This window comes from Motacilla alba, chromosome 11 (assembly GCF_015832195.1).
Source record: "Motacilla alba alba isolate MOTALB_02 chromosome 11, Motacilla_alba_V1.0_pri, whole genome shotgun sequence".
Lineage (NCBI taxonomy): Eukaryota > Metazoa > Chordata > Aves > Passeriformes > Motacillidae > Motacilla > Motacilla alba.
The window spans coordinates 5,060,350-5,072,988 of NC_052026.1; the positions used below are offsets into that span (position 1 = coordinate 5,060,350).

A 12,639-nucleotide genomic window follows, 5' to 3' on the forward strand; every position below is an offset into this window, starting at 1 on the left:
TTTGCTTGTTTGTTTGTTCTTCATGTACTTCCTATTCTAAATATTTAGAGCACAAAACTTTGGTTATTTACCAAGATTTTGTAAACACCAGCCTTATCACTTAACTCCTCAGATTCAAGGCAGAATTATTAGCCAAATCTTCAGCATTTTGATCTTGCAGATGCTAAAAATAAGCCACCTTCCATGCAGGAGCATTGACTGCTTCTGCTGAAGCTGTTGTCTGACCTTCCCTTTCAGGCTCAGCAGCAAAGGAAGTGCAAGCAGAGTAAGTTACAGATGCAGCTCTCATGTTTGAATTTGAAGGGTAAATCTGACTTGGCAACAGATTTAGGCCATCCTGGCAGGATTTGTTACTGCTTGGCAGGAGCCCTCTTTTTTATTGTGTCTCCCCTGCATATATTGCAAATATTTGAGGATGTGTTCCCAGCTGAATCACTGAAGTGGTGATATTTTATCTGACAAAGAACTGGCATTTCTTAGTGAATCTAGTCACCTGCTATCACAGACAGCGTATAGGAACCCTTGCAAGAGAATGATCTAATTTCTTCCTGAAAAAAACACCTAAGTGTTTATCTATTCAGATCCTCTCCATTCTGTCTTACCCAGTGAGAAAACTTTCCAGACTTTATTCATGGCCAGTAAATGCATTTTTGTTCTTTTAGAGTTAATGCATCTTTTATTTAATGATGTTATCCGTTCATTAAATTTAGGTCCTCTTTTTTCTTGGGGCACTTCTTTTAGATCTTTTTGGTAGGATATATATGTTCACAGCTACAACAAGCTCAGCATGAAATCTCTCCCTGGCCTGTATTTTTCAGGCTGAAGGCAGGTTTGTTTGCTCATGCCCTGTTTTTGTAAGGTTAGATGTCTAGATGTTTCCTGGGTCATCCTCCAGGCAAATCCTGCTTCAGGCCGCTGTGGATGTGTTTCCTGGGCTCTGAGCTGGTAGCGAGATGGTAGGAGAGCTAGATCCTGTTAAAATAGATCTCACAACATTTCTGATCCTTTTAAACATTGTATGGGTAGGCTGCTCTGTCTGCACTTAGCAGGGAGGAGCACACTAAACAGCACTCCTGTGCTTGAGTCAGAACTCCTTGAATGTGAGTAACCAGAATTGACTCTTCTCCTGTGCTGCTCCTGGCCAGCCCACTGTGCCAGGGCATTAATCCAGCCCACTTTGCTCACACCTTCACCTGCTGCCAGGGCTGCACTTGCTGTTTCCATACGAGCACTTCATAGCTGCTCTGCATTTGATGAAGTGCTTTCCTCTTGTTTCATCTCCAGCAGCCAAGGAAGGGGATAAATCAGCTCACACGCTGTGTCACCAAGGCTGGGCTGCTCTGAGTACCCAGCTGTCGAAGCCAGGCAGGGCAGGGGAGGCTGAGCTGCTGGTAAAGGCTTCTGAGGCCATGGATGTGCTCCCTCAGCAGCACCAGAGTCCTGGTGCCACGGCCCAGCCCATTTCCAGACGCTGCCTCAGAGCATGATGGGCTCATCGAACACAAAAGCCCAGCGAGCCATGCACAGAAAGCAATTTCCCTGAGCAAAGCAAGCTGCAGCCTTTGAAGGCCCTTTCTTTTGGCCTCTGGCAGCCCTGCACTCCCCAGAGGACATGTCCTGTCACCAGGCCACCCGCAGAGCCAGGTCACAGGCAGGGCTCAGCTCTCCCCGGGCTGTTCTGCCTTTCCAGGTGGAGTTTGTTTCCCCTGGTAGAGTTTTGCTCGGGTAGCTTCACTGAGCTGCAGAGGATTTGTGCCAGATGGAAGATTCAGCCCTGAGTTTTTGATGCAGCTCAGCTGCACAATTTTGCAAAGGGGTAAGAAAAACACACCCTGCTAATTGTTGCAGAAAATGTTTTGAGGCTGAGAGAGATCATTATCTCAGGGTCACTCCCCCCCGCCTCCACTCCAAAACTCATTTGTGGTGCTCTGAGTGTAGCAGATGCTGCCTTATGCTTGTCCAATAATCACATTTTAGTTTGTCCACTCTGCAATGTTCGCCCAGTGTTTGGTTTCCAATTTCCTCTGCTGTAATTGGGAAATGACACCTTCAGGAGATGAAATGTTGCATATCAGACTTCACCTAACACCAGGGAAGAGTTTTCCTGATGCCACAAGATCAGTAGATGATTCCCCTTGCAGTTTTCTTACTGTCTATGAGTATACTTCACAGCGCCTTCAGGTATGCTTAGGTGGAATGAAAGCATTTTGGAACTTGGATTCTTCTCACATCTGGTCCCAGACAAGTTTCTTGTGCAATATGAAGTCTGAATGCTCCTTTTAAAAATGCTGTAGCACTTTTAGGCTGCAGAAATATATCACAGAAATGGTAATTCTTTACTGATGCAGTTTTGCAGGGTGGTATCTTTTACATGGTTTATTCTCTCCTGCTATTAGGCTGCCCTCAGTTTACATAGTAGCAAAAAAGATGCTTTCTTGAAAGGATTCTTTCCCATACCTGCTGTAATTCAGTGTGCAGGTGGCACGTCAGGCTGGTGGCATTAGATCAGACCCTTCTGGAAAGCCTCTCACTTGTACCCCTTATTATATTTCATCCAGCATCAAGTTTGTGTTAACAAGGTAATTAGATTAGTAAGTTTCATTCTATTCATGCTTTCTATATTGACTTTTAAATATTGATGACTTTTTTTTTCTTTGAAATTGTTGAAATGCACTGAACAGTCTATTTCATTGTTACTTCCTAGGAAACTACTTTTCCATTCTTTTAGGTGATTATCTTGGTATGAGAAGTTTCCAATCCTGCAAGCTTAGACTTGGGTTTTAAAGCAATGGAATGTGAAGAATTTTTTTTTCCTGGATCTAAAACGACTGTAAGGCTATAAATTTATATTAATTTCTGTAATAATCATATGTGTAGATTAGGTTCAACATACTGGTTTTATGAATTCACAGGATACCTTGAAAAGGAATCCATCAAGCAGAATGTGAAGCTGGGGAGACACATCCAGCATTAGCAGACATCCTTTATTCCACAAGCTATTAATTTCTTCAATCTAAGCTATTCAATCCAAGCCATTAATTTCTCTAAGATTTCACCACATGATGTTCTGCCTCACTGGAAGTGTTCAAAAAATGTGTGGATGTGGCACTTCAGGATGACTTAGTGAGAAAGCAAGGTGATGGTGCTGAGTTGGTATCTGGGCTTGATGGTCTTAGAGGTCTTTTCCATCCAGAAGGACTCTATGATTCTGTGATAAGTAGCATATAAAATATATGAGTATATTAAATGAGATTATTTCCACTCTAAGGCAATATTGTGTAACCATGTCTATCTCTTGAGTGAATCGCCTGATTTATTTTCTGTTCCCAAAGACTGCTAAATTCCATTACAGGTAACATTAATTGTCCAATTGATAATTATTTTTTGCCATTAAAACTTACTAGTTTTCCTAGGTTCAGAAAGCAAGAATCCAGTCAGTACTTCTGTGTAAAAATTGGCATTGTATATAAAAAAATTAGATATGTGAAGAATATTTTTCAACCCATGCTTGTGTAATTTAGCACCCTCTTGGAAGGTTTTGGAGTTCATACACTATTTCTGCTAACATGGTTCTTGCTTCCAAAGCCAGAGAGGCTGGTAGCAGAGTTGATGTGGTGTTGCCTGGGCAGAAAAGCCTCGTGTCCCTGTTTGCCACAGAGCAGTTGTCGGGATCCAAGTGACAGGACAGGGCTTCAGCAGCAAAACCCTTTGTGGATGCTTCATTTGTGAATCGTGCGTATTCTCACCGCTGTCTCAGTGTTTGCAATGAAAATGTGTAACCTGCTCAACAGTGGTGACTAATCCAGAGGCAGCTGCATGATTTGAGGGATTAGAAAGGAGACTTAAGAGTGACTTGCATAGCCACAGTGCTGTTTTGGAGCTTAGCTGAATTCCACAGAAATTAGGGAAATGGTTGAGTTCCTAGGTTGAGTTCAGTTCTCCTGTTCTGGTGGGAAAGTGTGAACTGTCCAATATCAGCCTTTTTTCCTAGATTTCTGATAGAGCAGCTAAAAATGCTTTGCACAGAAATAAGTAAAAGTCAACTTCAAATTAAGATTTCAGAAACCTGCAGAAGAGTGTTTTGTGGAATTGCCTCGAAACACTTCATCCAATTATAAAAGAACTGGTCATATGAGTCAGTCGTAGGCTTCAAATACCTACAGAAAGCTGGAAGGCATTCCCAGCTGATCTGGGATTTTGGATAAGCTTATCTCTGGGGGGAGGGAGAGGTGAACTATGGAGTTTGAGTCAGGTTGAGAAAAATAGGTTATTCACATCCCAATGTTTCTGTGCATTTCTCCTATTCATCTGACTGTCAGTTTGTTAAATGTTAATCGTCTTCTGAAGGATAAAAATCAACATGCTTTCTTCTTGAATATTTGACCTTTTAAACATTCAGTGGTTTTGATTCAGGATATATTCATTAGCCCTTCTCTGCCCAAGTTAGATTGAAAATGCACAAAACTAATTAGAGAATAGATCCATAATGTCAGAATTTCATTCAACTACCATGCATTATAAATTACTGATTTATCTAAATCACAGTGGGTGTTGGGTTGCTACAAGATGCATAAAGTGAGAAAAAAGAGGATTGCTTATGAAAATTACTAAGAAAAGAACAGCTAAAAAATCCCCATTTTTTTTCTTTTAATTTTATGTTTCATTATTGTGGAGGCTAAAATCTGGGAATGGTTTAGAATGAGATGGTAAGTAATAGAGAAATGAAATATGAGAATAGTGAAACATTTTCTTCTCCCTGAAAACATTACATCTCTCAAGATGAGGCCCCTCAGAAATGGATTTTCCTATGATTTTTGAGAGATTAGGGATTCCAACCCAGGAAAATTATGGATAATTTTAGAAGGAAGAGGTCATTTTTGATTTGGGGTTGGATTTACCATGCCAGGAGTAAGCATTGTTACCTGTGAGCTTCTCTGAGCTGCTGGACAAGGTGTTCAATCTGCTGTGGTGTTCCGTCCCTCATCTGCAATGTAGGAATGAGAATGATCCCTTCTCTTGCTCTCTTTTCTGTGTCTGTTTGCCTGTCTAAAGGATCTCCTAAGCTGTGCCTTGCTGAGCAGGCATTTTCTGAGTAACCCAGCAGGAAACCACTCTGAAATTCCTGGGTGCCACCATACATAAATAATAGCCTTGCCCTCTCTGGTGATGCTCGGCTTGGAGTTACATTCAGCAGAATACACCAGGATGCCAAGACCTCCAGGCTAGGCAGGGTTAGCTAATTATCCTGCTCTAAATAAAACCCAAGTGCTAATTACTGGGATGTACAACTAATAATCAGGGTCTCTGGTTGGACTGAACAGAAATGTGTTAGTCCCTGGGTGGTTTTACTAGTCATGCATACAGTTTACAAAGGATAAACTTTAGGCTGTAGATGTAAGAATCTGCTGGATTCCATCTGACAGTGTTTGTTAGAATGACAGTGCCATTTTTTTAACTTCTGGATATATCCATGTAACTGTGCTGGCTCCAGTGGAATAATGTGGTTGCAAGGAGAGGTTGGGTGTGGCTACCAAACATCTGGTTTCCTTTTGTTGGTGCTTTAAGAGTAAAAAAAAACCTGGGGTCATAGTAAGATGAACTTTTAGAATGGTTTTTGAAATCTAGATGGCTCAGCTGTTAAGCTTCCCTTCTCTCAGCCTCATGAAATTAGAGGTTAAAATTCAATAAAGGCCTTCTGGGGCCCAAAACTGGAAACTCAAAATACAGACATCTGATTGCACCAATCCTTTAATGCTCCAAATGCTACCTAAAGGCTGGCATAGCATCTGATGGACACCCCTGGGTTCCTGCCCACACCAGGAGGAAGAATGATTTTCCTGGACATGCTCTAGGCTGTTTTATCCCTTTTGCTGTTGATCAGATTTTTCTGGGGCCCTGCCTAAGCAGACCTCTCTTAGTGTGATTGGGGGCTATTCCTGCATTTTGAATAATCAGTAATAGCTATTGTTATCAATAAGAGGCAAAGCAGATTTTCTCTATTATGCAGCACTTGTTACAGCAGCTTGCTGTCTCCCACCGAGACCATAAGGAGACATGATCCTATTGTATTAGGACTGCTTTGTCCTCAGAATATCTTTGTGATTTAGGTGTCTTTTTTCCTGTTCCTGAACTGCATTTCAGTGGAAATAAACTAGTTTGGGAAGCGCTTGCACATGCTTGGTCTCGGGTTTTGCTGTGTCAGGAGTGAATGGGCAGCTGCAAACTCTGTCAACCAATTTCCATGTCAGTGAACTAACATAATAATGTGTTTGCAGGGTCAAGCTGTTGCTCAGCTCTGTTCAACCATTCCCAATGTTACTGTTTTTGGAACAGCTTCATCTTTCAAACATGAAGCGATCAAAAACTCGGTAACTCACCTGTTTGACAGGAACGCAGACTATGTTCAAGAAGTTAAAAGGTAATCTTGTGTTTTCCTGAGTCAGGTCTGTATAGTATCTGGCAAAACACTACGAAAGGCACCAGGCTGATCATATTTATGGGAAGATACTACATTTGTGAGTTTGGGAGTTGTAGTTTATTCCAGTTATTCCATCTGTCCACTAGGGACAGGATAGTAGGCATCTCCCTATGTCTTGAGAAGCAACAAGAAATTTTTCAATCCCTGTCCCTATTTGGACATCTGTTGTGAGCAAAGTCAATTAATTGAAAGAAACTTAAAGGTCTTAACAGAAGGATGTACTTTGCCTTCATTTGCATATGTACTTGCTCCCTGTAATGCCCCAAATAAGATATTTTCAGTGGATTTGTAAGGTATCCAGGTTTTGGAGTTCTCTGGTGTGCTTTTATCTGCCTGGGTTTTTATCCTCTGCCAGGGATTGATATCAGAGCACATGATGTCTGCTTTAATTTCAGATCCTTAGATTTTGTTTGTTTGCATTCAGATTAAAATCATCCTGTTGCCTTTTGAAGTCATCATGTGTGTTTCTGTTTATGTGCTCTCAAACACTTTGTTTTTCAGTTTGTGTAACTGTTGATACTGGTGTTGGTGGAGGTGGCAGAACTTCTCTCTGGGCTGTTAGCACTGCAGGCTGGTATTGTAGAACAAATCAGGGTGGGTACAAGAAATAAAAAAACCACGGGTGTAACAAGGTAGTTTGTGCTTCTTTCCTGGCACAGAGGTGTTTAATATCAGCTCAGTGAGTAGTCCTGATTGCAAGACAGAAGTGGCACCCCGTAGAATGTGCCAGTACTCTGATTTGTTACTCAGATCCTTCCATTTCCCCTTTGCATTGAAAAGATTTTTAATAAACCTGCAGCAGTAATTCTGAGAATGCTGCTTTGACAAATTGTCTCCTGGCAGCGGCAGCCAGGGCAATGGTGTAGTTGTTTGGTTTGATGGATATTAGCTGTGTACTGGGTTCTGCTTAAAGTGTTCACTCCTTAAAAGTCTGTGAGCAGAAGAGGATGGAGCTGTGATGGAGAAAGGACAGTGGTAGGAGCCTGCTTTATTGCAGGTCACTGGGGCACTCAGCAGGGAGAAAACTCAAAAAACAGAATGAAACCAAAGCAACCACCAGTGACTCCAAGCAAATGAAAAAAACCCAAGAAAATCCATGAGAGATGTTATGAACGTGGAAATGTTCATAGGGGGTGAGGAAGCAGTTCAGCCAGAGAAGCCACCAGAAGCTGTTTCACTGTAAAATTTTCATTCCTTTACATTGGAGGCTCGTCCAGTGGCCTGCATGGAAGAATTCATTGTCCAAATGGGGCAGCAGTACCAGGGAGTGAAGTTGCCTGGTTTTGCTGCTGTTTGTAACCAATGGATATCTGGGTCTCACCTCTGTTTTGTGAGGAAGCTGAAAGATGCATTACAAGCCTAAATCGGGATATTTGGTGTATATTTTTTTGTTCTTCAGCATCATATTGACATTGCATTGACAGAGCTGTTGGAAAGTTATACATATGCAAACTGCTTATTGAAACAGTACAAAATGGCCTGATTGTAACACTTGTGCTGGATTTCTAGCTCTTGGTGACTTCTCTTTATGCTTGATTTAAGTCTTAGCTGATAGCTAGTTGTTAAAATTTCTGAAGAAGAAGACTATGCAAATAACTTTACAAGTAATTTTGTCTGAAAAGACATTAGGATAAGATCTGTTTCCTTACAAATTCAGAAAAATAATGCTAGATGTGAATTAGAAAAATATCTTTTTTCTCTGTTCACAATACAAGCATTCTCTGATATTTGCATTCAATCAAAAAAGAACTTTGTATCTGTTGCCTGTCTTTTGATAATATAATTTTACTGAAATCCCTGAAAAAGGGGGAACAAGATGGTTTTCCCCTCTTTAATGCCTAAGAGGGATGGGTTGGCCAGCCTGAAAAACTTGCACTGTGCCACTGAATGAGTCTGAAATGTATTTTGATGAGGGTAAAGTTTTCACAGTCAAAGTCTCAGCTTCAGAATCCTTTCTAAAGTACCTGGAAAATGTTAGTGTTTTGTTAACACCCAGCCTGACCAGCCCTGTGTATCTTACTGCAAAGTAAGAGCTTTTTCCTTGTTTTAGAATCTCAGCAGATGGAGTAGATATTGTTTTGGACTGTCTTTGTGGAGAAAATACTGGGAAAGGCCTCAGTCTTCTCAAACCACTTGGAACTTACATTTTATATGGTGAGTGGGAAAAAGCAGGTACACATTTCAAAACTAAAGCTTTGCAGAGCTTGAAAGCATCCATAGTCCTTCTTCCAGAACTGGTGCTTGACATGCTATGCTTGCTCAGTTTGATCATTCCAGTCAAGAGTTTTAGTGAAGCTGACCATGGACTAAATTATTGATAAATATATGGTAATACAAAAAAAAATTAAAAAATATTTAGAAAAGTAAATGCAAAATTGAAAGTGAACCTGCAGTACAGATTGTTAAGCATCATTGGGTGGTACAGGAGAAGCGTGGGAGAAAGGTTGGATCTCTCATTCTGGGAATCATTGTGTGGCCAAGGAAACGTCAGTGTAGTTTTTGTGAGAGAGAGGCTTGAAGGACAATTTCAGGAAGAATGCTGTTGGGTTTATTTGACATGACTTTGAGGAATCCAACCCAGGCTTCTGTTCACAAATTTCCACTCCTGTTTGTGGACTGCTCCTCACATGGAGCAGACACATCTCCCCTGTGCCAGGCTGCCCTGCTGTGTGGGGAAGCTCCTGTTGGAGGGCTCAGCTGAAGGGATTGCTGTATTTATGGGCAGATGCCCAACAGAACATAACCTGTCCCTGACAATTTGATAGATTGCCAGTGTCATCTCAGAATTCCTGTGAGCCTGGAGGGCTTGGTTGCCTTGGCCTCTTTGTTATTTTTTATTCTCAAAGTATTTCGCCTAATCTCTTTTAAACCTGGGCATGTTTTTTTTTCTTAAATATGAATCATAGAGATGATTTTACATGCACTAAATGGTCTGCTGTAGCTTGTAATAACAAGTTGTGTGTGAATGTGCTCATCTTTACAGGTTCATCTAACATGGTTACTGGGGAGACAAAAAGCTTCTTCAGTTTTGCAAAATCAGTAAGTGTCTCTGTGATGGTGCTGCTTCCTCTAACTTTGGTCTTTTCTTTAGCATTTTCATCTTCCTCATTTTCATTTATCTCTACTGAGTTGTTACTTCTGATGTTGTGGGTTTGTGCCATGTTTTCTTCTGGCAGCGCAGCTAGACCAGAATGGGATCCGTGTGCATTTCACATTGCCATTGAAATCATCTGTGAGACATAGATCTCTTACACTGCTACCTTTAGACTGCTTTATTTATTTACTTGTGGCAAAATATCACAGCCATGGATATGATTAACTGTACCCTGAAGGTTTCTTGTATCTGAAAACGCTGTCAGGACCATGCAGTGAATTAAAGGAGATGTATCTCTTAAATGGGGCCTGTGTCCAGTCAATTCCAGCTTTTCAGAAGTTTGTTTCATACAGAAAAGCATTTTTCAGTTCTCCATGTTCAAGTGACATCAAAGAGATGATGATGTGCCATTTGTTTCCTAATTGATGATGTCAACAAATTCAAACTTCTTTTTTTTTTTTTTTCTTCAGCTTACTACAACAGAAATCTTTGCAGAAATTCTAGAGATCAAAAGTAGGGAAATAAATCATATAAACTGCCAGCAAGAAATAAGTTAACCAGGAGTGAAAGCAATTCCTTCATACAGGAAAAACATAGGGAAAAGTCTTTTCTGAACATCTGTCCTATGATCTTTTTGCCAAAATCTCATTTAGAGCTTCCAGCAACACCCCCTTCCCAGGAGGAATTGGCTTCAAAAGTCTCTGTGTAGCTGAAAACAAGATAAGTCAGAGACTGTAGCAAGGAACTATTCTTTGCCTCCTACATTGTCTTCATGGTTGTAGTGGAGGATCCTTGTCATTGTCACACACTTGTGGCCAAAAACAAGATAATCATTGCTATGCAGCCTTTTCACTGGCAATGTAAGAATATCCAGATGCATGTAATGTGTAGGGTAGGTTAGCCCAATGAAATAAATGACAGCTGAAGTCTTTTTCAGATGGTATTGGTATTTATTGACAGAATAAATATGAATAAATTGAAGGAATAAAAAAAACATACCAATTTTGTATACAAGTATAACTAGTTTCTCTATGTAATTATGCTGCAAAATTAACTCATAAAAATTGTATGAAAATTCTAATTAAAAATTTACCCATTCAAATGAAATTTGCAGGGAAGTGGCATCTCTCACTCTCAATGATGCTCTTGGGCTAAATGAAATAAAATCCTTTCATCAGATACTATGAGGTATGCTCAAGTGTCATAAACATAATAATGGATGTAAAGTAACTGGCAGCTGATAGCAGTGCCTGGTTCCCTTGGTTTTGAGCAGATTCATGAGCAACAGGAGCTGCCAGTGAACCTCTGGGCACTCCAGTGGCTGTCTGGAGATAGCAGGAGAGCAGAAAGGGGGAGGCAATCCAAACTCCTTGCTTCCAGACCCTCTTACAAACCCAGACGTGTTCACCATCCTTCTCACACCCTGACCTCCTCCAACACGAGTTTGTGTTTTATTCCTGCTTGTCAGTCAGCTGCACACTTCCTTTCCTCATCCTTGAATCAAACCCTTGCTGCTTCTCTTGGCTGCTGCTTCGGACCTGGCAGCTGAGTCATTCATCACATCTGCACAGACAGCTTGCCTGTGAACTTTCCTGTACAATTCTTGAAAAATGTTTTTCTCTAACCATGCTGTTGTTTATTGGTTTCCAGTGGTGGCAGGTTGAGAAAGTAAATCCTATCAAGCTGTATGAGGAGAACAAAGTCATTGCTGGATTTTCCCTGTTGAATCTACTTTTCAAACAGAATCGAGGTGGCCTGATCAAGGGTGTGATGGACAAACTCCTAAATCTGTACAACAGTAAGAAGATCAAGCCTGTGGTTGATTCATTATGGGCTTTGGAAGAGGTAGGAGTCCTCATTATGAATTTTCTGAAAATATGCACTTTTAGAAGTAAAATCATATTTAAACATATTTTCTAGTTATTAATGTGTTCTGCTTTTTAGTGTTTGCCTAAGTTGCCTCTAGAGCCCCTGCTATTTGGGAAATCCAAGATCCAGAGTGATCCACATATTTCTCTACTAAGTATATATTTATTGAAAATGCTAATAATAAACATGGTTTTTAAATCTTAGAAAACTTTCCTTTTCCTAAGTGCATGAAACACATGACTAACAAGTGCAGAGTGAAATGCAAACAAAGGAATTGAAAACAACTTAGATTTTTTTCCCTCAGAATGCATTTTAATACACAAGCTTTACTTTCAGTGCCACAGTTGTGCTAGCAGACCTTGGAAGTTTGCAGGTTTTCTGGCATTTATTAAAACGTGCCAGACAAAGAAATCAGAACTCACTTTAAATGCAAGCTGCAATTGTGGACTGTGGATTTCTTATGGTTCTTTTTTTAATTCCTCTAATTGCTCAGCTCTCCTTAAAGACATGTAGAGAAACTAACTTGCTGACAGCCTGGGCAGTTGCAAACCCCTTGTTCAAAGTGCTGTTTGAGGCATTTATAGTTAAGATGCTGGTGAAGGAAGAGAAGTATTTTTGGAGGTGTGAACAGACATTACCATATGAAGAAACAACACAACTATAGAGCACCAGCAGATTAATACTCATGGTTTATGTGTCTGTGCAGTGCACTGAGCCTGGCACATCCCTAGGATGTGTGTCTGTGACAGCTCTGCTGAGCGGGGTTGTGTCTGTAGTGTTGAATTTCACTGTTCAGAGGGTGCTGCAACCAAACCCTGTCTGTGTTGGAGCACAGTAGGTGGTGTTACCATGAGGGAATAGTAACCACCACCGGGCTGAATCCATGAGTAGTGCTGTATTTTACTGAGATTGTGGCTGTATTTTACTAGGATTGTGAGCTGTTTTCTGAGCCCAGTGTGTCCTGTACTGTCCCTGCAAGTGCCCCAGTGCATCCCAAGGTGCCACTTCATGTGGCAGAGGTGCAAAGGGTCCAGCCCCTGTGGGCTCCTCCCTGGTGACAACTCCCCCAGGAACCCCCTTCTTTTCCTCTGAAAGGTCTGCCTGAGGCCACACTGTCACCACGAGCACCCAGGGACACCTGGGGCTGGCAGCTGGGGACACTGAGGGGCTCTTCTTGGCATCCACCCCCTCCAGGAAT

At 41.2% G+C, this 12,639-nt stretch overlaps 1 protein-coding gene across 1 annotated transcript in view; it reads left to right on the top strand.

The window, feature by feature from the left end:
- Positions 1-12,639, top strand: part of VAT1L (vesicle amine transport 1 like) — a 56,074-nt gene that overhangs the window by 14,442 nt on the left and 28,993 nt on the right. The window contains exons 4-7 of the mRNA XM_038148249.1: positions 6,276-6,418; positions 8,529-8,632; positions 9,462-9,517; positions 11,223-11,417. Of these exons, the coding sequence (XP_038004177.1) occupies positions 6,276-6,418; positions 8,529-8,632; positions 9,462-9,517; positions 11,223-11,417 (498 nt within the window). The remainder of the gene's footprint in view (positions 1-6,275; positions 6,419-8,528; positions 8,633-9,461; positions 9,518-11,222; positions 11,418-12,639) is intronic.